Source organism: Phyllostomus discolor, chromosome 3 (assembly GCF_004126475.2).
Source record: "Phyllostomus discolor isolate MPI-MPIP mPhyDis1 chromosome 3, mPhyDis1.pri.v3, whole genome shotgun sequence".
In the NCBI taxonomy this organism is placed as follows: Eukaryota; Metazoa; Chordata; class Mammalia; order Chiroptera; family Phyllostomidae; genus Phyllostomus; species Phyllostomus discolor.
Window position 1 is genome coordinate 125283430 of NC_040905.2, and position 23358 is coordinate 125306787.

The 23358-nt window shown below is 38.5% G+C and overlaps 1 protein-coding gene across 1 annotated transcript in view; it reads left to right on the top strand.

The window, feature by feature from the left end:
- The window catches only part of DNAH3 (dynein axonemal heavy chain 3), a 219892-nt gene that overhangs the window by 93290 nt on the left and 103244 nt on the right, over positions 1-23358 (top strand). Inside the window, exons 22-28 of the mRNA XM_028531458.2 lie at positions 892-1071; positions 4364-4500; positions 7524-7725; positions 9856-9948; positions 11040-11150; positions 12210-12324; positions 16619-16817. Coding sequence (XP_028387259.1) covers positions 892-1071; positions 4364-4500; positions 7524-7725; positions 9856-9948; positions 11040-11150; positions 12210-12324; positions 16619-16817 — 1037 coding nt within the window. The remainder of the gene's footprint in view (positions 1-891; positions 1072-4363; positions 4501-7523; positions 7726-9855; positions 9949-11039; positions 11151-12209; positions 12325-16618; positions 16818-23358) is intronic.

Consider the following 23358-nt stretch of genomic DNA (forward strand, 5'->3'; position numbering starts at 1 on the left):
AGTGTTTCAAGACATTGGGTTAGCTCTTAGTTTCTCAGAGGAGGGAGAAGCCTTTTAAGTTAATTTAACAAACACACTCATTTTCTCCTGATTGGAAAAAAATAACACAAGGCTAAAAGAAAATAACCATTCAAGTCAGCATATTGCATGCTGAGCCTTTGCAAGTCTGCCAAAAAAAATATGAGAATATTTTAATATACCAAATAAAAATACATTTGGAAAGAATGTGAGTATCATCTGGGTTAGAGTAATCTAGAATGTAAACTACTTAAGGGTAGGGACTTGGCCTTATTTTGTCATTGTTTATAGAAGTGGCATAGGCTGAGGGCAAAAATTCTGAAACCAAACTGCCTGGGTTCAAAGTCTGACTCTGCCACTTATTAGGTAACTTTGAACAAGTTACTTAAACTGTTGTCTCTCAGTTTCTGCATTTGTGAAGTATGATGTGTAGCAATATTTTCACCTAAGTCTATTGATTAAAAATTTCACCTCCATAAAGCACTTAGCCCATCACTTGTTATAGTAATAATAATTATATATAATGATATATAATTAATTAATATCACTATAATGATATATAATTAATTAATATCACTATATATAATAGTGATATTAATTATATATCATTATATATAATGATACATACTGATATATAATAATTATTACTATTGTTATCATTCCACTGGAATGCAAGCTCCATAAGAGCAAGGACTCACTTGTTTCTTTCATTGCTGTATTCTCATTGCCTAAAACAGTGACCAGACCAAAGGGGACACTCAATAAGTATTTGCTAAACAAGAGAATGAGTATATAATAAATAAGTCCACCCATTTGAGCCTGTTAGGCAGAGTGGAAAGTTAATGATTCAGACATAAAATGCTAAATTTACAGAAGTGGGAAGAAAAGCTAGTCCGTGTGCAGGAAATTTTGGACACCTGGTTGAAATGCCAAGCCACCTGGCTGTACCTAGAACCAATCTTCAGTTCAGAAGACATCATAGCCCAGATGCCAGAAGAGGGGAAGAAATTTGCCATTGTTGATAGTTACTGGAAGTCACTCATGTCCCAAGCGGTAAGTTTGTACTTCCTAGCACATCTCACCAGAAGGAACATGGACTGCCATACAGATGTTCTTCATTGTGCATTATAGCCATGACTCTTAAAACTTGTAAGTTTTTGCAAATTTGATAGTTATATATTTATTTTTATATATATTTTAAGTATATTTGATTGATTATGCTTTACAGTTGTCCCGTTTTTTTCTTCCCCTTATCCCCCTCAGCCCTGTACCCCCTCACTCATCATTCCCCCCACCCTTAGTTCATGTCCATGGATCACACATGTAAGTTATCTGGCTTCTCCATTTCCTATACTATTCTTAACCTCCCCCATTTTGTGGCTACCAATTATTCTTCTTATTCCCTGAACCTTTTCCCCCCATTCTCCCTTCTCACTGATAACCCTCCATATGATGTCTGTTTCTATTATTCTGTTCCTGTTCTAGTTGTTTGCTTAGTTTCTTTCTCATTGTTTTTTTTTTTAGGTTCAGTTGTTGATAGTTGTGAGTTTCTTGTCATTTTAATGTTCATAGTTTTGATCTTCTTTTTCTTAGTTAAGTCCCTTTAACATTTCATACAATAAGGGCTTGGAGATGATGAACTTTAACTTGACCTTATCTGGGAAGCACTTTATCTGCCTTTCCATTCTAAATGATAGCTTTGCTGGATAGAGTAATCTAGGTTGTAGGTCCTTGCTTTTCATGATTTTGAATACTTCTTTCTAGCCCCTTCTTGCCTGTAAGGTTTCTTTTGAGAAATCAGCTGATAGTATTATGGAAACTCCTTTGTAGGTAATTCGCTCCTTTCCTCTTGCTGCTTTCAAGATTCTCTCCTTAACTTTAATCTTGGGTAACTTAATCATGACGTGTCTTGGTGTGTTCCTCCTTGGGTCCAACTTTTTGGGGACTCTCTGGGATTCCTGGACTTCCTAGAAGTCTATTTCCTTTGCCACACTGGGGAAGTTTGCCTTCATTATTTCTTCAAATAAATTTTCTATTTCTTTCTCTTCCTCTTCTCCTTCTGGCACACCTATGATTCAGATGTTGCAATGTTTAAAGTTGCCCCATAGGTTCCTAAGCCTCTCCTCATTTATTTGAATTCTTGTTTCTTCATTTTTTTTCCTATTGAATGTTTTTTTCTTCCTTCTGTTCCAAATATTTGATTTGAGTTCTAGTTTCCTTTCCTTCACTGTTGGTCCCTCATATATTTTTCTTTATTTCTCTTTATATAGCCTTCACTTCTTCCTCTATTTTGGATCATAACACAAATATTTCTGTGAGCATCCTGATTACCAGTGTTTTGAACTCTGCATCTGATATAGGTTGTCTACCTCCTCATAGCTTAGTTCTTTTTTCTGGAGTTTTGATCTGTTCTCTTATTTGGGCCATATTTCTTTCTCTTGGCACAGCTGTTACATTGTAAGGGGTGGAACCTTAGGTATTCTCCAGGGCGGGGCAACCCACATCACTGCCTTATAGCACTGTATGTGGAGGAGGGGTCAGAGAGGGAACAATGCAGCTTGCTTACCTCTTTGCCAGCTTTCAGTCACATCCCCTGCCACCCACAAGCAAATTGGGTCCTTCTGGTGTTGATTCCCAGGTGGGTGGGTTTGTGTACATTCTAGGACCATGCAGGTCTCTCCTGTGAGGCTGGGAGTTTCTCCTGCCACCACAACCCCCACAGATTTTTACTGCCAGAGGTTTTGAGGCTTTAGTTTCCCACATTGGAACCCTGGGTTACATGGTCTGTCTCATTCCCCAGTTGTTCCTCCTGGCTTATCCACAAGTAAATGTGGGACTGCCTAGTCTGCCAGCTGCCACCTCACCTGCCCAGTTCTCTGCCTTGCTGCAAGTCCTCTCCAGCCCAGCTGCCTGTCTCCATCCCTCCTACCAATGTGGATGAATGTTTCTTCTTTAGCTCCTTGGTTGTCGAACTTCCATACAGTTTGATTCTCTGGCACTTCTGGTTGTTTTTTGTTTTTAAATTTGTTGTTGTCCTTCTTTTGGTTGTGTAAAGAAGCAAAGTGTATCTACCTACTATTGTTATATATTTGTAATCTCAAAAGTTATTAAAATTCAAACATGGATATATTTAATGTAAAAAATTGAGGCCTTTGAAATCCCATCTCCCTAAGGGTAAGTACTAACTGTTAGTGTAATTAAGCTGCCATTCTAATGAGGTAAATTATTTATTATGGAGTAATGCAATAAAGCTTTTACAGATTGAGAATCCTTTCAGAATTTAAATGATTATCCATATTCAGTTACTCAGATATTTAGCAAGTGTTTATTCAGTACCTACAATGTCCCAGACATTGTACTATCAGTCAGAAAACACTTGCAGATGACCAGAAAATGATATTTGCCCTCACAGAACTCACTGTTTTATGAGAGACAGACTTAGACACATAAGAGCTATAATGGAAATATATGCAAGAGATTTTAGAACAGAGTAAAATGATTTAGTTGCCTGGGAATGTCAAAGAAGTCCTCCAAAGGGGGTGACATTGGAAATAGACCTCGAAGTATGAGTTCACTGGGTGTGAATAGATACTCCCAATACAAGGCATCCAGGAGTATCTATTAAGAGATGACATTTTTTTTCCTTTTTGAAGTCAAGTCTGCTCTAATTGGAGTGCATTTATAAAGAATTTGTTTCAAGGGAACTATCCACCCTGGTTGTTTGTAGAAATGAGATAAGAGGTCATTCCTATTGCTTGGCCATTATAGCCAGTTTGCATGATATCCTGCTCCCTCCACCCTCATATTAGTTAAGACTTTCAGTTGCAAGTAACAGAGACTCACTGGAGGTAGCTCAAACAAAAAGAACAAATGGTGTCACATGGAACTCCAGGGCAGAAAGCATATAAAGGATGGCTCTAGAACCCAGGACTCTCTCAGAAAATCACAGAATGCTCTTTCTATGCCTGCTCCCACCTGTATCACAGACTAGCTTGTCCTGCCACTTAGTCACATCACGGGAGATAATCTTCACACAGCAGCAAAGTCCCCTCCTTCAAAGGGGCCAGCCCAGACTAGTATGGGATGTTATGGGCTAAATTCCAAAATCCCAGCAGTTAAAATATAATTGGGTCAAATGGTTTCAGGTTCCCAACCCTGACCTAGTCAACCATGGCCAGAAGAACAGCATCATGTTATATGAACATTCACCCTTGTGGGACTATGAGACACTTAGCTGAGCAGGACATCATTAGTCGATTGGCTGGTTATATACTCATACAACCTGATCATTCTCAGAGTCTGGGAAGTCCCCATGATGATTCTTGCCTTTTTTGATGAAACCTAGGTGAAAGATGCCAGGGTTCTGGTGGCTGCAGACCAGCCACGGATGGCTGAGAAGCTTCAAGAAGCTAACATTCTGTTGGAGGACATCCAGAGGGGGCTAAATGATTACTTGGAAAAGAAGAGACTATTTTTCCCCAGGTATTTATTATTGTCCTTTTGTTTGGAATTGCCCATGTATAGGTAGAATTACACTTTTCATAGTGAGAGTTGGTTCCTATCAATCTATTCCATATCTTTTCCTAGTTTCCCCTCCCCCAAGAGACAGTTCTCAGAGGTAAAGAATGTCTTTGTGATTATTATTTAGAGTGAGGTTGAATGGACACCACTGGGGGCCAAATCCACACTGTGGCCAACCAACATTGTCAAATGCCCAATTAGAGGGATATAGCAGTCATGATTAAGAACCTGGGATTTGGAGTTAAACAGACCTTGGTTTGAGTCCCAGCTCTTTCACTTATTAATCTTGAGACCTTCAGCAAATCTATCCAAGCCTTAGGTTCTCTATAAATTAGAGATATAATAACAGTCCCTCCCTAGTATATTTGTTGTGCATGTCAAATGAGATAATGCATGTAAAATATTTAGCATCTAGAATATGTGTTTAAGAAATGTCAGCTAAGTTTCATTGTTTCTTTTTTTTTTGCTATCAAATTTTGTAGTTTCTGGTATGTATGTTTTTAAATATTTGACTCTTTTCCACAAGAACCGATTATTCTTCTGTGTAAAAATCAAGGTAGTTTTAGAGGGATAGTTTCAAGAAGGAGGGTCCTCACTCTTGATAATTTATCCATGTATAGTTAACAATGGATGTTCACTCCATGTATTTGATTCTAATTAAGATGTAGATTTAATTTCAATTTTCCTTTAAGGAAAATACATGTTAATGTTCCCCTATATAAAGACAAATTTAGTGTTCTGCTTTCCACCAAGAAAAACAAAAGTGGGTTGTTTGAAATTCAGAAATATCCTTGGTATCTATTTAGTGCAGTATATCCAGTAGTTTTCCCAATTACAGAAATGTTCTATATTTGTGCTATCCAGTACAGTAACCATGGGCTATATATGGCTATCCAGCACTTTAAATGTGTCTAGTGTAAATGAGAAAGCCAGTTTTCCATTTAATTAGTATTAGTTTTTAAATATAAACAACCACAGGTAGCTAATGCCTTCAGTATTAGACAACACAGACAGAGCACAAGTAGTGGAAGGAAACTCAATTTGGAAGCACAAAGCTTGGGAATAGGAAACTTCTAATATTTGGACTTCTAATTCTATGCCCACAGCTGTTGTTCCCAATAAAAATACAAATAACGGCCAAAACTAACACACCATTTATCATATGCCAGGACACTACTCTAAGTGCTTTACACATATTAACTTATTTAACCCTTACAATAATCCTATGAGGTTGGAAGCATTATTTTTATCTCCGTTTTATAAAGGGGGAAACAGCAACTTGCCAAAAACCACAATACTGGTAAATGGAGAAGCTAGAAATCAAATCCAGGTTGTCTGGATAAGAGCCTCTCTGAGCCTCATTTTAATTTTAAATTATACAAAGATATTAAGTGTTACTCTTACAACCATTGAGCATTATTCATTGTCACATATAATGAACCTATAAAGATCACCTGTTTGAATTTTATTAGGGAGTGGGAGAAATTGACATTTTCATTAGTTAGTCAGCCAACAACTAATTATTAAGCTCTTCCTATCTGTGCAAGACTACAGCTATGGTGATACTAGCTTGCTGTGCTGCATAGCAAACCACCCCAAAACACAAGCTTAAAACATCAATTATTTATTTAGCTCACAACTCTGTGGGTTGGCAAATTGGGCTGGGCTCAGCTAGATGGCTCTTTTGTTCTCATCATGGCCTACTCATGTGACTACAGTCAGCTGGTACTCAGTGGTTCCAATCATTTATATGGTGGTTGGCTTCCTGTTGTCTAGGGCAACAGAGGTAGTTGGGCCACATGTCTTTTAGCCTGCTGAAGGATAGCCTGGGTTTATTCATATGGTGGTGGCCACAGCATTCCCAAGACCAGCAATAATGGAAGCTTCAAAGCTTCTTGAAGTCCAGGCTTCAAACTTTGCACAAACTCATGTTTACCACAGTGGGACATAGAGCCAGCTCAGGTTCAAGAGATATGAAAGTAGACTCTGCCTCTTGATGAGATTAGGTGCAAATATTGTGGCAATTTTTGTAATCCATCATGTATAATGAAGACTATAATCATATAGTCCCTTCATTATGGAACTTTCAGCCTAGTGGTCACAGTAGAGGTTTGTTTCTTCAACATTTTCTGAAGGTTTGTTGTGCCTTGAGGCCCTGAGCAAGAGAAAGGAGCTACGTTATTAAGAGTAATTTAAAGCAAAATAAAGGCCCCTGCATATAAATAAGTTCATTATTAACATGTACTTATTACTTCACACCTGTCCTACTTTCTGCCATACCTGGAGATAAGGAAAGAAAAGAAAGTCTCTCTTTTCTTCTCCTGCCCAGTGATTATCAAATCTAACTGCACATTAGAATCACTTGGGATTTTTATTTTTATTTTTTAATTGAATTTATCGGGGTGTCATTGGTTGATAAAATTATATAGGTTTCAGGTATACAATTCTATAATACATCATCAGTATGTTACATTGTGTGTTCACTACCGAAAGTCAAGTCTCCTTTCACCACCATTTATCTTCCTTGTACCCTCTTCTACTTGCTCCCACCTGGGATTTTTAAAAATACAAATACCCAAGTCCATAACCAGATCAATTATATATGAATTTCTGGGCATTAGGCATTAATGCCAAGAAACTTGGCATTCAGATTTTTTAAATAAGTTCAGTAGGTGATTCTGAAGTGCAGCCAAGGTTGAGAACCACTGCTCTATCCGGTTGTCTTTCAAAAGATAACACCACCTCCCAACCATATTAAACTCAGACATACCAGCTTCCATTATTTCTCTTGCTCTCAGAGTCATAATCATCTTCACCTTACATGCATTAGATGGAAAATAGCGAAAGGAGTAGGACTTAGAGCAGACCCTACAACATAGCTGGTCTTCATCTGAGTGCCATTTACCTGTTGGGATTATAAACTTGTTGGAAAGAGTTTATCTCAGAAGAGATTTCAGTTGCCATCTTCCTTTGCTTTGAAATAGGTTCTTCTTCCTGTCAAATGATGAACTGCTGGAGATCTTGTCAGAAACCAAGGACCCCCTCCGAGTACAGCCACATTTAAAAAAGTGCTTTGAAGGAATTGCCAAGCTGGAGTTTACAGACAGTTTGGAGATTGTGGGCATGATCAGCTCAGAAAAAGAAACTGTTCCATTCAAACAGAAAATCTACCCAGCTCAAGCAAAAGTAACTTCCCTTACGCATTTTTGGTTCTTTTCTCCATAACAGAGCAAAACAGAAAGGCAGAGAACACATGGGTTAAGCATTTAGACTGTAGCTTCAGTCTGCCTCAAGATGGAATACATGTATTCTACAACTTAATTAATGACTGGGTGACTTTAGGAAGTGACTCCATCTTTTACAGTCTCAGTTTGTCCACCTCTAAAATGGGGAGAAGTCCTGCCTAGTGTGGCTCAGTGAGTTGGGCCTCATTCCACAAAGCAAAAGGTCGCTGGTTTGATTCCTGGTCAGAGCACATGCCTGGGTTGCAGGTTTGGGCTCTCATTGGAACACATACAAGAGGCGTATGATCAATGTTTTCCTCTTGCATCAATATTTCTTTTCTTCTCTTTCTTCTCTCTCTAAAAATAAATAAAATATGAAAAAAATAAAATGGGGAATATACTGCAGCTAATGTGACACACCAAATTTGTGGAAGGATTTCAACCAAACTTGATGTGGAGGCAGTAGCAGGAATCAGATCCAAACTGATGCTGCTCAGATTTCCATGAGCAGTTCAAAGTAATTCAATCAGAAAGCTTGCTGGGGCAGGTGTTTTCAAGGGTCAATAAAATGTGGAATCAATTCCATTTAACTTCAATTTTTATACATGTGTCCTTATATAATGAGCATAGTGTAAATTACTTCTACTCCTGCTGGACATGACAGCATGTTCATTGAAATGGGTAACCACCCAGCCTCACTTTGCTTACTGTTTTTGCCAACACACGCAAGTTGGAATCAGGTAACCCAGCCATACATCACCTCACTCATTTGTGCCTGAAATCAACAGCTACAGTGGCCAGAAATTCTGGAACTGAATAATTAGCTGCACATTTGAATCACCTGTAGAACTTTGAAATAAATCCAGATGCCCAGGTTACATCTCACACCAATTATGTCTGGAAGTGGGAATCAGGTCTCTGTATTTTTTCTAACAGATCTCCAAGCAATTCAAATGCACAGCAAATTTGGGAACCACTGGAATAATGTAAAAATTAAAACTGTTCATTAGAAATGAGCAGTTTTTGTCCTGGTAAGTGTAGCTCAGTTAGTTGGAGCATCATCCCATAACCAAAAAGTTGCAGGTTTGATTCCTGGTCAGGGCACATATCTAGTTTGCAGGTTGGATGCCCAGTCTAGGTGAGTACATCAAGGCATGTGTGGCAGGCAACTGATTGATGCTTCTCTCTCACATTGATGTTTCTCTCTTTCCCTTCTTCTCCCATCCTCTCTCTTTAAAAGCAATGAGGAAGGAAGGAAGGAAGGAAGGAAGGAAGGAAGGAAAGGTTATTTCATTAACTGAAATATAAATGTCACTTTTCCCCCAACAAATTGTCTGTTTCAGAAAATATGAAAGAAATGTATGTTAAAAATCCCTTATTGCACCTTTTACAAGACACACACTTCCTAGAATGCAGTAAATAAATGTAAAACAAGTAGTTAAAGATTTTTGTCTTGAAGGGATGTGTGAGGAAGAAAGAAACTTTTCTCTACCCTCAAGGTTCTTTTGGCTGGTCTAGTAATCAAATAAACATGAGCTAAGAACAGAAAATAACCAAATGTAATTACATACATATGTAAGGGAGCACATATATGAGAGTCAGAGACCCCGCATACATGAGAGGTTCAAAGACAGACAGGGAAACTAAGGTCTAGAAGAGCTTCTGAGCTAGGGATGAGATAATGCATCTTGGGGCTTCAGCAGGTCACTGCAGGGAGAGCACATATTCTGTAATTAGTAATTTGCCTCACCATATGGATCAATAAAAATTCATTGCTGGTGGTTCTTATCATAGACCAGGCCCCTAATTTATATTCTAGATAGTTAAGAATATCTTAATCTTAATTTTCCTTTTTAAATATCTTAACTTGGGGGGGGGTGGCAGAAGTTTCTCAAGCTCAAAGGGTCATTATTGCCTTTAGCTCAAAATAATTTGCATACCACTGAGACACATCTTGGGGTGGCTGGTTCTGAATTCCCAGGTGCACACCCTTGGCTTACCTCCAGCCCTGTCCAGAGAGAAAGCTGATTTTGCAGATGGTCTCGTCCTCCGGATTTGGCTAATGGTTGCTGTCTGTCTGTCTCACTTGCAGGGCATGGTGGAAAAGTGGCTCCAGCAGGTGGAGCAGGTGATGCTTGTCAGTATGAGGGAAGTTATTCGACTTGGGATTGAAGCATATGTCCAGGTAAACAAAAATGGGGTTCATATGCCAGGGTGTTGGTACAGCAACAAGAACTTTGGGGAGGTTAAATGAATTAGTTCTGACCACTCCTCTGTCTTCTATCAAAGCTCACATCAGTCCTGCTAGGTATATCTGACCCTTCTGTGCCTCTCCTTCTTGCAAATTTGTTTCTGGTGAAATGCTTGCAGTGGGCCAGTCCTTTCTGTGAAATTAAGTAGTGGCAAGAGCCCCTTCTAATCAAACATTCTCCGCATCCCTAGGCTCTTCATTCACGTGACACATGCCCCAACTGGCACAACTCATTCAGTCCCAAAGCTTTAGGAGAAACAAGTAGGACAAAGGCATAAGAAAAAAGAGCCATTTTCCTAGCAAAGAAAAGAATATTCAGTTAACACCTCACTCAAGTACAACACTGACTCTGCTGTTCCTTTCAGTGGTATTTTCATTGTAAATGAAATACCAATCCTTTGTCTTACGATATATTCTGAATCAAAAATTAAAGAAAAACCTGTGGGGAGTTATTTCATGCAATTGCATCTATAGCAAGAGTCAGCAAACTGTTTCTGTAAAGGGACAGTTAATAAATATTTTTAGTTCTGCAGGCCACTCACACTATTTCATCTTTGCCTTTGGAGATGATAGGTAAACAGTGGGCCTAGCTGTGTTGCATTACACCTTTATTTACAAAAATAGATTTGGCCCTCAGGCCAGTTTGCCTGATTTACAGTTAAAAAATAGGGGGGCATGACTAAGGAAACTGTGGGGTAGCACTGCAATATTATGTAGCCATTAAAAAGAGTAGTTGTGAATACTTTCTGAACACCACCTCAGTTATAACTAGTAAAGTCCCTGGGTAGGAGCCTGCAAAAAAAAGTTAAGAGTTGATGAGATTGTTGGTAATTTTTTTTTCATAAAATTCAAGGAGGAAGGCATAAATCAGTAAACCCAGAGATGTCAAGCCTTGTAGCTTGAGAGGAGGGAAGGATTTTTGTGTATGTGTTGTGAGGGGGTAAAATGGTAGGGGATGTTTTTAAGTCAGGTTAAATCGTGCAAGATGAACGGACCCTAGAAAATGCTCCACTGCACTATTCTAGGTCTCCCGTAATCAGTGGGTCTTGCAATGGCCTGGCCAGGTGGTTATCTGTGTGTCTTCCATCTTTTGGACCCAGGAAGTATCTCAAGCCCTAGTGGAAAAGACCCTACAGGTAAGTGAGCCTGTCATGAAGCTTGCAGAGGAGATTCCAGCTCAGTTAGGATTTGAATGACATATATCAATAGTTAGAGTAGCCATGTTTTCTAAATAAAAAATAATAATCAGACATCCAACCCATGGCATCACAGAAGCCAGGTTTTCATGGGGGCCTTTGGACAGAGAATTTGGAATTGGGGCTGTTCTTGAGTTCTCTAACAGCAACAACTCTCACAGTCCTTCTCAGGCAGAAATCCTAGGCTGCATAATTCTGAGATTTAGCAGGCTTTGCTTCCAGGGTCAATCTGGCATAATTTCCACCAACTGATTTTTTTTCCTTTTTAAAATTCATTCTTGTTTTTTAACTCATTATTTTAAAATAATGTCAGAAAATCTTGCAAAAATAATACAAAGAATTCCATATTTCCTTCATCCAGATTATACCAATATAAATACCTTACATAACCACAGTACAGTTGTCCAAAATAGGAAACCAACATTGATGCAAGACAATATATTATTATCTAATATGAATTTAGCCAGTTACCCCACTAGTGTCTTTTTGTCTGGTCCAGGATCCAATCTGGGATTACATGTTTATAGGCAAAATTTTCACATTTCCCATGTCTCCTTTAATCTCAAAATATTTCAAGGTTGTTTTGTTAATTCTGATTTTCTTTATACTTTACATACAGTAAAATTCACACTTTTTAGTGTACAGTTCAAAGTTTTAACAAACATACATTTTTATAATGCTCAAATTCCCTCATGCCCTTTATAGTCAACCACTTCCCCTATCCAAGTCTCTGGCAACTACCAATCTGTTTGTTGCCCCTGTTGTTTTGTCTTCTCCACAATATTGAAAATAAAGCCATACAGTATCTAGCCTTTCAAATTTAGCTTGTTTCAGTTAGCACAATGCATTTGAAACTCATGTAGAGGTTAATGACTGGTTAATGAAAGGAAGCTGGAGGGATGACACCCAGGAGTCTTGTGGAAGGTGACATTCCCCTAGAAGGGATTACCAGGGGAGAATCAAACTTAACCAGTTGTGCCACTCCTATGTTCCTGCCAGGATTTTCTGAAAAAGAGCAATGATCAGATTACACAGATTGTCCAACTGGTGCGAGGGAAGCTGAGGAGCGGGGCTCGCCTCACCCTGGAGGCCCTCACGGTCATCGATGTCCACGGTGAGCATGGAGGCTCCCCTGATATCCTTGTGCCAGAAGAGCAGCCAGGCTTGCCTGTCTCTCTCCTCTGGATGGAGGGACTCAGGGTCTCCTTTCCCTATGTAGAGAAGATTCTCCAACTAAGATTAAGGTGTGGGGGTAAGGAGAGAAGCCAATGGTTCTGAGCAGGGCTGTTACTAAGACTGTGATGGCTACTGCCATTCCTGAGATTTGCCACTGGGAGCCATTTCCTTGCCCTGACCAGAGCTAATATTTTTTTTAAGATTTTATTTATTTATTTTTAGGGAGGGAAGGGAGGGAGAGAGAGAGAGAGAGAGAGGGAGAGAGAGAGAGAGAGAGAGGGAGAGAAACATCAATGTATGGTTGCTGGGGGTTATGGCCTTCAACCCAGGAATGTACCCTGGCTGGGAATCAAACCTGGGACACTTTGGTTCCCAGCCCACGCTCAATCCACTGAGCTATGCCAGCCAGGGCTTCAGAGCTAATATTTTTGAATATTCACCAGTTAGCAAGTTGTGCTTAGTGCTTGACGTATATTATCTCATTTTTACATACTTCCCACAGATTAAGAACCCGAGGCTTAGAGAGGTATATAACTTGCTGAGTGGCACACAGCTAGTAAGTAGCAGAGACTCTGTAATTTGAATCTGTGATTAAAAACCCAGGAGACTGGAAATGTGCAGTGGTGCAGGGAAGGAGTGGGTGAGAGATGATGCCTTCCAGCTCTTCCTTTAAAAAGAAAAGGAGAAATTAGTGGGGTTTTTATGTAAAATAAACTACCTCCACATCCTCACTCCATCATCACCAAGGAAATAGGAGCTAGACCAGGCTGGTTGCCTAGGAACAGTGTCCCTCTTGCTCACATCCAGATTCCTGCTGGCATTTCATGACAGCTTCATCTCCTTAAGGCATTAGCCTGATATCCATTTGGGTAGACCAACATGAAATCAGGGAGAAGAAAGGGAGAATGTGATCCTCATCTGGCCACAAATCCAACTGGTAGAAGTAATATGTGCACGTGTGGTTACTGCCCAGGATGCCCCAGAGTGGTTGGGTTCACAACATATGCTCATACACACACACAGCATAATATAGGTATCCTCCACTCAGGCCTTTGATATTTACCTTCCTCTTGGGTCTCTGATGCTACCACTCTGCGTTTCCCTCAAGAACCTGGAAGGGAATTAAAGTCTTTGGGAAAAAAATTCCATACTGTTTTCCACAGTGGCTGCACCGGTCTGCATTCCCACCAACAGTGTACTAGAGTTCAATCTCACCTATAAGTGGAACCTAATCAACCAAAAAAACAAGCAAGCAAAATAGAACCAGAGCATGGGAATAAAGAACAAACTGACAGTGACCAGAGGGGAAGAGTGAACAGAATAATGGGGAAAAGAGGGGAAAGGATTGTTAAGAAACATGTATGAAGGACCCATGGGCAAAGAGAATGGGGTGAGGGGAGGATTGAATATGGGAGGTGAGGGTACGTAGGGAAGGGGAAAGTAGTGGGGGAAATGGTGACAACTATAATTGAACAATGAAAATAAATAAATACTCATTGATATAATATAATGCTACTGAAGTTTGAATGTATAACACTTGAGATACAAGAATAGACAGCCAAACTAAAACAAACTGTACAAGAAGAAAACTTAAATATATTTTAAAAAGATGAATAAATAAATAAATATGGTCAAGTTCATAAAAATATCTCATTGAGAAGGAAAGAAGAGCTTTTGGTGTAATCTTGTTCAAGGATTTTTTTCTGCAGGGGTTTGTATTTTATTGTAATCAAGATTTTCTTCATGGAGAGGCATCCCTTTGCAAAATTATATTTCTAAGATCCTAATCTTGAGCTGCTGTACTCATTCTGAGATCTCAGTAGCTCTTGCCCTGTGAATTACCAAAAAAATAATTAATGATTCCAATAAACCTTTTGTTCACTCTTCAACTTCAGGACACCCATCACTGTGAGAAAATTAGGCTCACAATCCTATGAAAGGAGAAAACCTAGAAATGTATCTCCCAGCTTGTTTCTTGGGCCCCCAGGTGAAAAGAATACATCTAACCATGGATTCATGGGTTCCCTTCCCTACTATGTCAGGCCAAGCTGACTGTATTCTTTAAGGATATCCTAGAGGCCTGGAGCAGAGCCCACAAGATCATATTAGGGATAAGACAGCATTTGGGGGTAACTACATATTGCAAAGTCCTCTGAGTCAGCCCCACAAGAGTTTAGGAATGATAACAATAGCTAATACTTGTGTAATGTTTTTATATGCCAGATGAAGTTCGTCTTTCTTTTTTCTTTTCCTTCTTTCCTTCTTTCCTTCCTTCCTTCCTTCCTTCCTTCCTTCCCATCTACCTATTATCTAGTATATGTGAACATATAGATATGTATATAGGTATATAAATATGTGTGTTTATATGCATAGCTATTCATTTAATCCTTATCATAACCCTATCAGGAGAGCATTGTTATCTGCACTTTACAGATTATGCAACTGAAGGAGAAAGAGGTTGAGTAACTTGCCCAAGGTCACATAGCTAATTAGAATTTGGACCCAGGCATATGAGAACAGACACATAGATCAATAGAACAGATTAGAGAGTCCAGAAATAAGCCCAAGTTTCTACAGTCAATTAATATTCAACAAAAGGAGCAGAAGCATAAAATGGAGTAAAATGGCCTCTTCAACAAATAGTGTTGGGAGAACTGGGCAGCTACATGCAAAAAAAAAAAAATGAAACTTGACCACCAACTTACACCATACACAAAAGTAAACTCAAGATGGATAAAAGACTTAAATATAAGTCATTTCACCATAAAAGTCCTAGAGGAGAACATAGACAGGAAAATCTCAGATATTCTACGCAGCAATATTTTTACTACTATGTCCCCTAGATCAAGGGACATAAAAGAAAAGATAAACACATAGGACTTCATAAAAATAAAAAGCTTCTGCATGGCTAAAGAAAGCAGCATTAAAATGAAAAGAGAACCAACTGTAAGGGAAAATATATTTGCCAATGGTAACTCAGACAAAGGTTTGATCTCCAGGATATATAAAGAACTCAGACAACTCCACTCCAGGAAGACAAACCACCCAATTAAAAAATGGGCAAAGGGCCTGAATGGACACTTCTCCAAGGAGGACATATAGAGGGCCCAGAGTCATATGAAAGGATGCTCACTAGCCATCAAAGAGATGCAAATTATCACCACAATGAGAGACCACAACAGTCAGAATGGCCATCATAACCAAATCAACAAATAACAAGTGCTAGCGAGGTTGTGGAGAAAAGGGAACCCTAGTGCACTGTCGGTGGGAATGAAGACTGGTGCAACCACAGTGGAAAACTGTATGGAATTTCCTCAGAAAACTAAAAGTGGAACTGCCTTTTGACTCAGCAATTCCACTGCTGGGATTATGCTTTAAGAATCCTGAAACACCAATCCAAAAGAACCTATGCACCCCAAAGTTCACAGCAGCACAATTTACAATAGCCAAATGCTGGAAGCAACCTAAGTGCCTAGTAGTAAATGATGGATTAAAAAGCTATGGTACATTTACACAACGGAATACCACACAGCAGAGAGAAAAAAGGTGTTCCTACCATTTGTGACAGCATAGATGGATCTGGGGAGCAGATGCTAAGTGAAATAAGCCAGTTGTGAAAGACAAATACCACATGATCTCACCTATAAGTAGAACCTAATCAACAAAACAAACAAGCAAGCAAAATATTACCAGAGACAATGAAATTAAGAACAAAGTGACAGTAACCCGAGGGGAGGTGGGAGGAGATAAAGGGGGGAAAGTGGGAGGGGTTTTCACAGACATGTATAAAGGACCCATGGACAAAGCTAAAGTGGGGTAGGATCTAGAATGGGAGGTTGGGATGGGTGGGGCTTGGGGGGGGGTGGTAGGGGGAAATGGAGACAAGTGTACTTGAACAACAAAAATAATAATAAATAAATAAGATATAGAAAATTAAAAAAAAATAAGTTTGGACCCAGGCAGTCTGATTTCAGAGTCTGTGCCTTTACTGCCTCTGCTGTACTATAGAGCAGACAGTGCAGCCAATTCTGTGCCTGGCACCTTGGGAGAAGCAAAGACTAGCATCTGAAAGACATTGCTGCCTGCAGGTTGAGGGTGGGCAAGAAAGGTACTTGACCCTAAAGTTTTCTGAAGAATGAGGAGTGGCCTGGATGACATTTACATACCTCCTCTGATACAGGTGGGAGGATGCTGATAGCTCTACATGTATGTGTTTCTATCTGTCCCAACAGCTCGAGATGTGGTAGCCAAGTTATCTGAGGACAGAGTCTGTGATCCAAACAATTTCCAGTGGATCTCCCAGCTGCGCTACTACTGGCAGGCAAAGGATGTGCAGGTGCAGATGATCACAACAGAGGCCCAGTATGGCTATGAATATCTGGGAAACTCCCCCCGGCTGGTGATCACACCCCTCACTGACCGTTGCTACAGGTGAGCTCTGGATGAATAGAGAACTCTCAAGGAAAATCTTCTAGGGGAGAAGGTTAGGGGCATCTTGAGTTTGTTACCTTTACCCTCTATATTTTAGCTTCTCAGGGTTTTGAATTTTGCCCTTAGACACCAGGGTCTCATAGATGGGTATGGAAATTAGATCTGGGGCCAGAAAGAAGAACCCAACAGGAGTCCTAATGAAAATTAATGCGGTCAAACTAACAAGCAGATGCCTGTCCTTGAAGCTTCCAAATGGCAGAATCAAGATGGTGGCTAGAGATCCTGGGCTACGAGATAACCAAAGGCCAGATGAAGGACCCGGGCCCAGAGTCTTCAAGCTCTGCCAGCCTGATGAAGAGGTGTGCCAGCCTGAGTTCAGCACAGAAAGTGCTTTGCCACTTTCCTTGGAATTCATAACATTAGAAATCTGGACATTATGAACCTGTCCTATGATGTTTAGATTATCTTCGATTTTGTATATTCTTGACAGTGGAATTTTTAAAATTTTAACAATAATACTTGAGCACTTTCTCCTTTCAAAGTCCTCAATCAGTTGTTTTCTACACTCTTCATTCATTTTTTAGCCTAATAAACATATATTTTAATGTTTTACATTTGTTCCAATTATTTTCCCTTTCCCCCCCTCCACCCAGCCTGCCCTCCCCTTCCATAGTGATTCCCTATCTCATTGTCCATGTCTTCATATATGTTCTTTGACTAATCCCTTCACCTTCTTTCAAATAGTCTCCCATCCCACCTCCCCTCTTGCTACAGTCAATCTATTCTGTGATTCTATGCCTCTGGTTCTGTTTTGCTGGTTAGTTTATTTTGTTCATTAGATTTCTCTTATAAGTGAGATCATATGGTATTTGCTTTTCACCACCTGGCTTATTTCATTTAGCATAATGCTCTCCAGCTCCATCCATGCTGTTGCAAAGGGTAGGAGCTCCTTCTTTCTTTCTTCTGCATAGTATTCCATTGTGTAAATGTACCATAGTTTTTCAATCCACTCATTTACTGATGGGTGCTTAGGTTGCTTCCAGCATTTGGATATTGTAAAGTGTAACAATAATATGAACCTTGGGGTGCATAGATTCTTTGAATTGGTGTTTCAGAATTCTTAGAGTATAATCCCAGAAATGAAATTGCCAGGTAAAGAGGTAAAGAGGTGGTTCCACTTTTAGTTTTCTGAGGAAATTCCATACTATTTTCCACAGTGGTTGCACCAGTCTTCATTCCCACCAACAGTGCACTAGGGTTCCCTTTTCAACCTCTCCAACACTTGTTGTTTGTTGCTTTGTTTATGGTGGTCATTCTGACTGATGCGAATTGGTATCTCATTGTGGTTATAATTTGCATCTCTCTAATGGCTAGAGATGTTGAGCATTTTTTCATGTGTCTTTGGGCCCTGTGTATGTTCTCCTTGGAGAAGTGTCTGTTCAGGTCCTTTGCCCATTTTTTAATTGGGTTGTTTGTCTTCCTGGTATTGAGTCATATGAGTTCTTTTTATATGTTGGAGATTAAACCCTTTGCCCACTGTATCATTGGCAAATACATTTTCCCTTACAGTTGGTTTTGTTTAGATTTTGATGATGTTTTCTTTAGCCATGCAGAAGCTTTTTAATTTGATGCAGTCCCATTTGTTTATTTATTCCTTTATTTCCCTTGCCCTAGGAGATATATCAGCAAAAAATATTGCTACATGAGATATCTGAAATTTTACTTCCTATGTTTTCCGCTAGGATTTTGTGGTATCAGGACTTATATCTAAGTCCTTCATCCTATTTAAGTTTATTCTGGTGTATGGTGTGAATTGGTGGTCTAGTTCCCTTCTTTTCTTTCTTTCTTTCTTTCCTGCTTTCTTTCTTTCTTTCTTTCTTTCTTTCTTTCTTTGTTTCTTTCTTTCTTTCTTTCTTTCTTTCTTTCTTTCTTTCTTTCTTTCTTTCTTTCTTTCTTTCTTTCTTTCTTTCTTTCTTTCTTTCTTTCACGTGACTAGTATAGCTCTCCCAACAACACCATTTATTGAGATTATTTTTACTCCATTTTATGCTTATGCCCCTTTATCAAATACTAATTGACCAGACATGGATTTATTTCTGGATCTCTATTCTGTTCCATTGATCTATGGTCTGTTTTTATGCTAGTACCTGACTGTTTGTATTATAGTGGACTTGTAGTATAGTTTGATATCAGGTATTACAATCCCTCCAACTTGTTCTTCTATCTCAAGATTGCTGAGGCTCTTTGGGATTTTTTTGTTTTGTTTTGTTTTTTGGTTTTGGTTCCATATACATTTTTGAAGTATGTTTTCTAATCTGTGAAATACGCCATTGGTATTTTAATAGGAACTGTGTTGAATCTACAGATTGCTTTGGGTAATATGGATATTTTAATGATGTTAATTCTTCCAATCCATAAACATGGCATATGCTTCCAATTTTTGTGTAGTCCTCAATTTCTTTCTTCAGTATTCTATAATTTTCTCAGTGCAAGTCTTTTACCTCTTTGGTTAAATTTATTCCTAGAATATTTATTTTTTGTTATTATGGTAAATGGGATTTTTTCTTAGTTTCTTTTTCTGATAGTTCATTGTTAGTGTACAAAAATGCCATCAATTTCTGAATATTGACTTTGTATCCTGCTACTTTGCTGAATACACTAAAATTAGGTCAAGAAGATTTTTGGTGAATCTGTAGGGTTTTCCATTTACACTATCATATCATCTGCAAATAATGACAGTTTTCCTTTCTTCTTTCCAATTGGATGCTTTTTATTTCTTTTTCTTGTCTGATCACTGTGGCTAGAACTTCTAGTACTATGTTGAATAAGGGTGGTGAAAAGTGGACACCCTTGTCTTGTTCCTGACTTAATGGGAAATACCTGTAGTTTTTGCCATTGAGTATGATGTTGACAATAGGTTTTTCACATTTGACCTTTTTTATGTTAATGTATGCTCCCTCTGTTCCCTCTTTGCTAAGTGTTTTTATCATAAAGGGTGCTACATATTATCAAATGCTTTTTCAGCATCTGTTGATATGATCATGTGATTTTTTTGTCCTTCATTTTGCTTATACAATGTACTGCATTCATTGATTTGCAAATATTGTACCATGCTTGGAATAAATCCTTGGAATAAACCTCACTTGATCATGGCATATGATCTTTTTAATGTATTGCTGGATCCAGTTAACCAATGTTTTGTTGAGGATTTAGCGTCTATGTTCATCAGACATATTCGCTTGTAACTTCTTTGTTGTGTCTTTACCTGACTTTGGAATTAGGATAATACTGGCCTCTGAGAAAAAGTTTGGGAGTCTTTCCTCTTATGATTTTTTTTAATACTTTGAGCAGAATAAGTGTTAGTTCTTTGAATGTTGGTATAATTTGCCTGTAAACCATCTGGTTCAGGGCTTTGTGTATTGGGAGATTTTTTATTACTGCCTTACATACTGGTTTTTATAAGTCTATTAGGTTTTCCACTTCTTCTTGATTAAGTTTTAGAAGTTTGTATGTTTTTAGGAAATTGTCCATTTTACCCACGTTGTCCAATTTCTTGGCCTATAGTTGTTCATAATAATCTCTTGCAACCCTTTGTGTTCTGTTGGTATCAGTTGTTACTTCTCTTTAAGTTCTGATTTTATTTATTTGCATACTCTTTTTTTCATGATGAGTCTGGTTAACAGTTTTTCAGCTTTGTTTATCTTTTCAAAGAATCAGCTCCTGGATTCTTTGAGTTTTACTTTTTATTTATTTATGTATTTATTTATTTTAGTCTCTGTGTCACTTAATTCTGTTCTGATCTTGATTATTTCTTTCCTTCTACTTGGTCTGGGCCTTTTTTTGTTATTATTTTTCTCGTTCTTTCAGATTTAGGGTTAAGTTGTATATTTGACTTTTTCTATCATTTTTTAGATAGGCCTTTATTGCTATGACTTCCCTCTCAGGACTGCCTTCACTGTGTCCCATAGGTTTTGGGTTGTTGTGTGCTCATTTTCAATGGTTTCCAGGTACTTTTTGTTTCTTCCTTGATCTCACTGCTAACCCATTCATTATTTAATAACATATTTTTCAGCCTCCATGTATTTGAAGTTTTTGAGTCTTTTTCTTGAAGTTTGTTGTAGTTTCAAGCCATTGTGATCGGAGAAGATGCTTGATATGATTTCAATTTTCTTAAATTTGTTAAGGCTTGTTTTGTATCCTATCGTGTAGTGTATCTTTGAAAAGGATCTACATGCATTTGAAAAGAATATATATTTGCTTCTTTGGGATGAAATATTCTGTATATATCAATTAGTTCAAATTGATCTAGAACTTTGTTAAATGGGGCAATATCCTTGTTGATTTCATGTTTGGAAGATCTGTCCATTGTTAACAACAGGATGTTAAAATCTCCTAAAATGACACCAGCCATCAGAGAGATGCAAATTAAAACTACAATAAGATATCACTTCACGCTAGTGAAAATGGCCACCATAAACAAATCCACAAACAACAAGCATTGGAGAGGTTGTGGAGAAAAGGGGACCCTAGTGCACTGTTGGTGAGAATGAAGACTGGTGCAACCACTGTGGAAAATAGTATGGAATTTTCTCAGAAAACTGAAAATGGAACTGCCTTTCGACCCCCGCAATTCCACTGCTGGGATATTATACTCTAAGAACCCTGAAACACCCAATCCACAAGAACCTATGCACCCCCATGTCATAGCAGCTCAATTTCCAATAGCCAAGTGGTGGAAGCAACCTAAGTGCCCATCAGTAAATAAATGGATCAAGACTCTATGGTATGTTTACACAATGGAATACTACACAGCAGAAATAAAGAAGGTGCTCCTTCCCTTTGCAACAGTATGGATGAACTGAAGAGCATTATGCTAAGTGAAATAAGCCAGGTGGTGAGAGACAACTACAATATGATCTCACGTTTAAGTGGAACCTAATCAACAAAACAAACAAGCAAGGTAAAATATAACCAGAGACATTGAAATTAAAACAATCTGACAGTAACCAGAGGGAGGTGGGAGGAGATAATGAGGGAATGGGGGAAAGGATTTTCAGGAACAACTATAACGTACACATGGATGAAACCAAGGCAGGTGTGAAAGCCAGGGGAAGGAGGTGGGGATGGCTGGGGTGGGGGTGGGGTGTTGGGGGTAAATGCAGACAACTGTACTGAACAACAATAAATAATTTTTAAATCCTTTAAAATGATTGTATTGCTATCAATCTCTTTCTTAAAGTCCTCCAGGATTTTTCTTTGTATTATTTTGGCTCTCCTATATTGGGTGCATAAATGTTACAATGGTTATATCTTCTTGTTGGACTATCTCTTTAAGTATCATGTAGTGACCTTCTGTGTCTCTTGTTATGACCTTTGTTTTGAAGTCTGTTTTGTCTAATATAAGAACTGCTACCCCAGCTTTTTTTCATGTCCATTTGCACAGAATATATTTTTTCTACCCCGTCACTTTTAGCCTATGTGAATCTTTTGTTCTGAAATGGGTCTCTTCTAGACAGCATATGTGCATATCATATTTTCTTATCCATTCAGCTACCCTATGTCTTTCTATTGGGGCATCTAATACATCTGCATTAAAGGTTATTATTGATAGGCATTTGTTCATTACAATTTTTCACCCTTTTTACCTGTGTCCTCCCTCCCTCTCTCTCTCTCTCCCCCCCTTTCTTCTCCCCCCTCCTCCTCCTCCTTCTTCTTCTTCTTCTTATTATTATTATTCTTCTCTTCTTCCTCTCCTCCTTCTCCTCCTCCTCCTTCTCCTTCTTCTTCTTCTTCTTCATCTTCGTCTTCATCTTCTTCTGAAAACAGTCCCTTTAACATCTCTTGAAATGCTGATTTAGTGGAACTGTATTCTTTTAGCCTTTTTTTAGTCTTGAAAGCTCTTTATTTTTCCTTCTATTTTCAATGAGAGCCTTGCTGGATAGAATAGTCTTGGTTACATGTCCTTACTTTTCATCACTTGGATTATTTCATGTCAGTCTCTCTGGCTTGTCATATTTCTGTTGATAAATCAGCTGACAGCCTTATCATAGCTACCTTATGTGTTATTAGCTGTTTCTTCCTTGCTGCCTTTAAGATTCTTTCTTTGTCTTTAAATTTTGCCATTTTTATTGTGATATGTTCTGGAGGGGACTTCTTCTTTTGGTTCATCTTGATTAGCATCCTCAGTGCTTCTTGACCTTTCATGATGTTTTCCTCATACCAAGTCAGGGAAGTTTTCTGTCATTATTTTTTTTCAAAAAGGTTTTCTCTCCCTTGCTTTTTTTCTTTTTCTTCTGGTATTACTATGGTGTGAATATTGTTATGTTTCATGTTGTCCCAAAGTCCCCTTAAACTGTGTTCATTCTTTTTGAGTCTTTTTTTGTTTCGTTGCTCTGACTGGGTGCTTTTTTCTACCTTGTTCCAACTTCCCTGATTCAATTATCTGCTTCATCTAGCCTGCTTTTGATTCCTTCTAGTGTGTTCTTCATTTTAGATATTGTATTCTTCATTTACACCTGGCTGTTATTCATAGTTTCTATGT